We start from the raw sequence: 1916 nt of genomic DNA, 5'->3' as shown, positions 1-1916 counted from the left end.
TTGTGAACACCAAATTAGTATAATTCGGGAATAATTCGTTTTTTACACAACAAATAATATACTAAAATACTAAAGTTGTAAAAGAAAAAATGAGATGTTTTGTTCATTTTAATTTTTTTTATTTGTGTAAAATTAGAAATTTTTACATAGCCATGTTTATTTAATTCTACTCTATAAGTCCTATCAATTTTATAGCTTAGTTTAACAAAAATTAGCATGGTAAGCAATATAAACATCATCAGCTTGATCTGAATTAATTCATTAATATGTAAACAAAGCAACTTGTCAAGATTCCTAATTCTATTCTTTATCACATTCATACACATACACATAGATAAGTATATAACAAGTAAATAACACGTAAATAATATATCACAGCACTGATTCATTACATCTAATTAAATACAAAAGTTAGAAGTCCAAAAAATAATTATATAACTATCATCTTCTCAAAAGTAATTCTAAACTTTCATAATCATAATTAAAATCTTCTAAAGATTACACTAAATCATCTAAATTAAATGTTGATTCATTCAAGCTTGCTTCATTGGAAACTTCTTCAGCCTCAAATCCACTGTCTCCTTCATTCTCCTCTCTTGCAATTTCAAAGTCACCTTCATACACATGAATTTTTGCAAGGTTAATTGGAACTGAGTCAGCTTTCTCTTTAGCAACCATAGCACGTTTAAAGTGGTTGTTCATCCTCACATAAACAAGATCTTGTAATTTTTCTGGTTCCATCTGTTTTCGCTTCTTAGTATGAGCTGCCTTAAAAGCACTCCAAATCCTCTCACATGTAGAAGAACTTGTAGGCTGACTCAGTACTTTGATGGCCATGTTTTGTAGTATAGGAACTGCGCCACCCCACATATCCCACCATATCCCTGCTCCAAAATATTCATAAACAAAATAATGAGAATGAACATAAATAAGATGTACAATGCACATGAATTTGTAAGCTAAAACAACACATTAAAAAGCTTACTTAGATGAGATATATGAAGAGAATTGATTGCCATGGGGCTGAAAATGCTAGCATCCAAGGAATGATAATCCTTCAACTCTTTCATTATTGCAACTCGTGCCTCTTCTGAAGGTAGAAGCTTTTTTACTACATTTTCTAAACCTTCTTTCACCTCTTTATTCATTTTAATCGATCCATCATAGAACATATGAGGGTTTAAATAGGCTGCTGCTGAATACAAATCACATTTGAGAGATTTCTTGTACCTGTCTTCTATGGCATTAAGGGTGAATAGTTCTCGGCTTCATGATTAAAGAACTCCTTAATTCCTTCTTTTGCAAGTTTAATTGCAAAATAAATATAACCTAAAGATGAACCATCACCATCACCATCAGCCAACCTTAAAACCTTCACAAAAGGCTCCATGGCACGAAGAAGGTCTCTCCCAAATTCCCAAAATGACTCTTGTTCTATGATCGCTTTAATATCAATACCTTCTTTGCTTTTACATGGAGCTAAACCCCGCCACTCGGGTGAAACGACCATGTATCGAAGTGCTTCCTCTTCTCACAATATAGACTGCAAACACAAGAAGTTTGTTGCAAATCTAGTTACCCCAGGTTTTTTCAACTCTCTACCATCTGTCTTTGCTCTAAACATGTCTGTTACATGTTGGTGCTTATAAACAAATCAAACAACTTTTCTTGCACACTCTTGTTAGTTTGTAATAATCTAGAAGTCAATAATACGATAAATTATCATAAAGCTTTGTTCATGAATTGAATGTTTATTTATATATCATTTTGTTGCCTTGAGTATTATTGAATTTATGGATCATTTCGAGTTCATGACTAAAATTGTGAAACTCCATAATATAGATAATACATACTCTTAAAAGTCACTGACCAAGGTAATTAGCAGGAACACTAATTACCGCGATAAGGTTAGCATG

At 32.2% G+C, this 1916-nt stretch overlaps 1 protein-coding gene across 1 annotated transcript; it reads right to left on the bottom strand.

Annotated features, from left to right (window-relative positions):
- Positions 1 to 355: 355 nt before the first annotated feature.
- Positions 356 to 1530, bottom strand: LOC144574337 (uncharacterized). Its single transcript, XM_078324281.1, has 2 exons — positions 986 to 1530; positions 356 to 884 (listed from the first exon to the last, which is right to left on the bottom strand). Exons 1-2 carry the CDS (start codon positions 1170 to 1172, stop codon positions 499 to 501), a joined length of 573 nt encoding a protein of 190 aa, XP_078180407.1. The 5' UTR covers positions 1173 to 1530; the 3' UTR covers positions 356 to 498.
- Between the last annotated feature and the right edge of the window lie 386 nt (positions 1531 to 1916).

The sequence above is a fragment of the Carex rostrata genome, chromosome 22 (assembly GCF_964058835.1).
Source record: "Carex rostrata chromosome 22, lpCarRost1.2, whole genome shotgun sequence".
Classification (NCBI taxonomy): domain Eukaryota; kingdom Viridiplantae; phylum Streptophyta; class Magnoliopsida; order Poales; family Cyperaceae; genus Carex; species Carex rostrata.
This window is presented reverse-complemented; position numbering and strand designations above follow the sequence as displayed.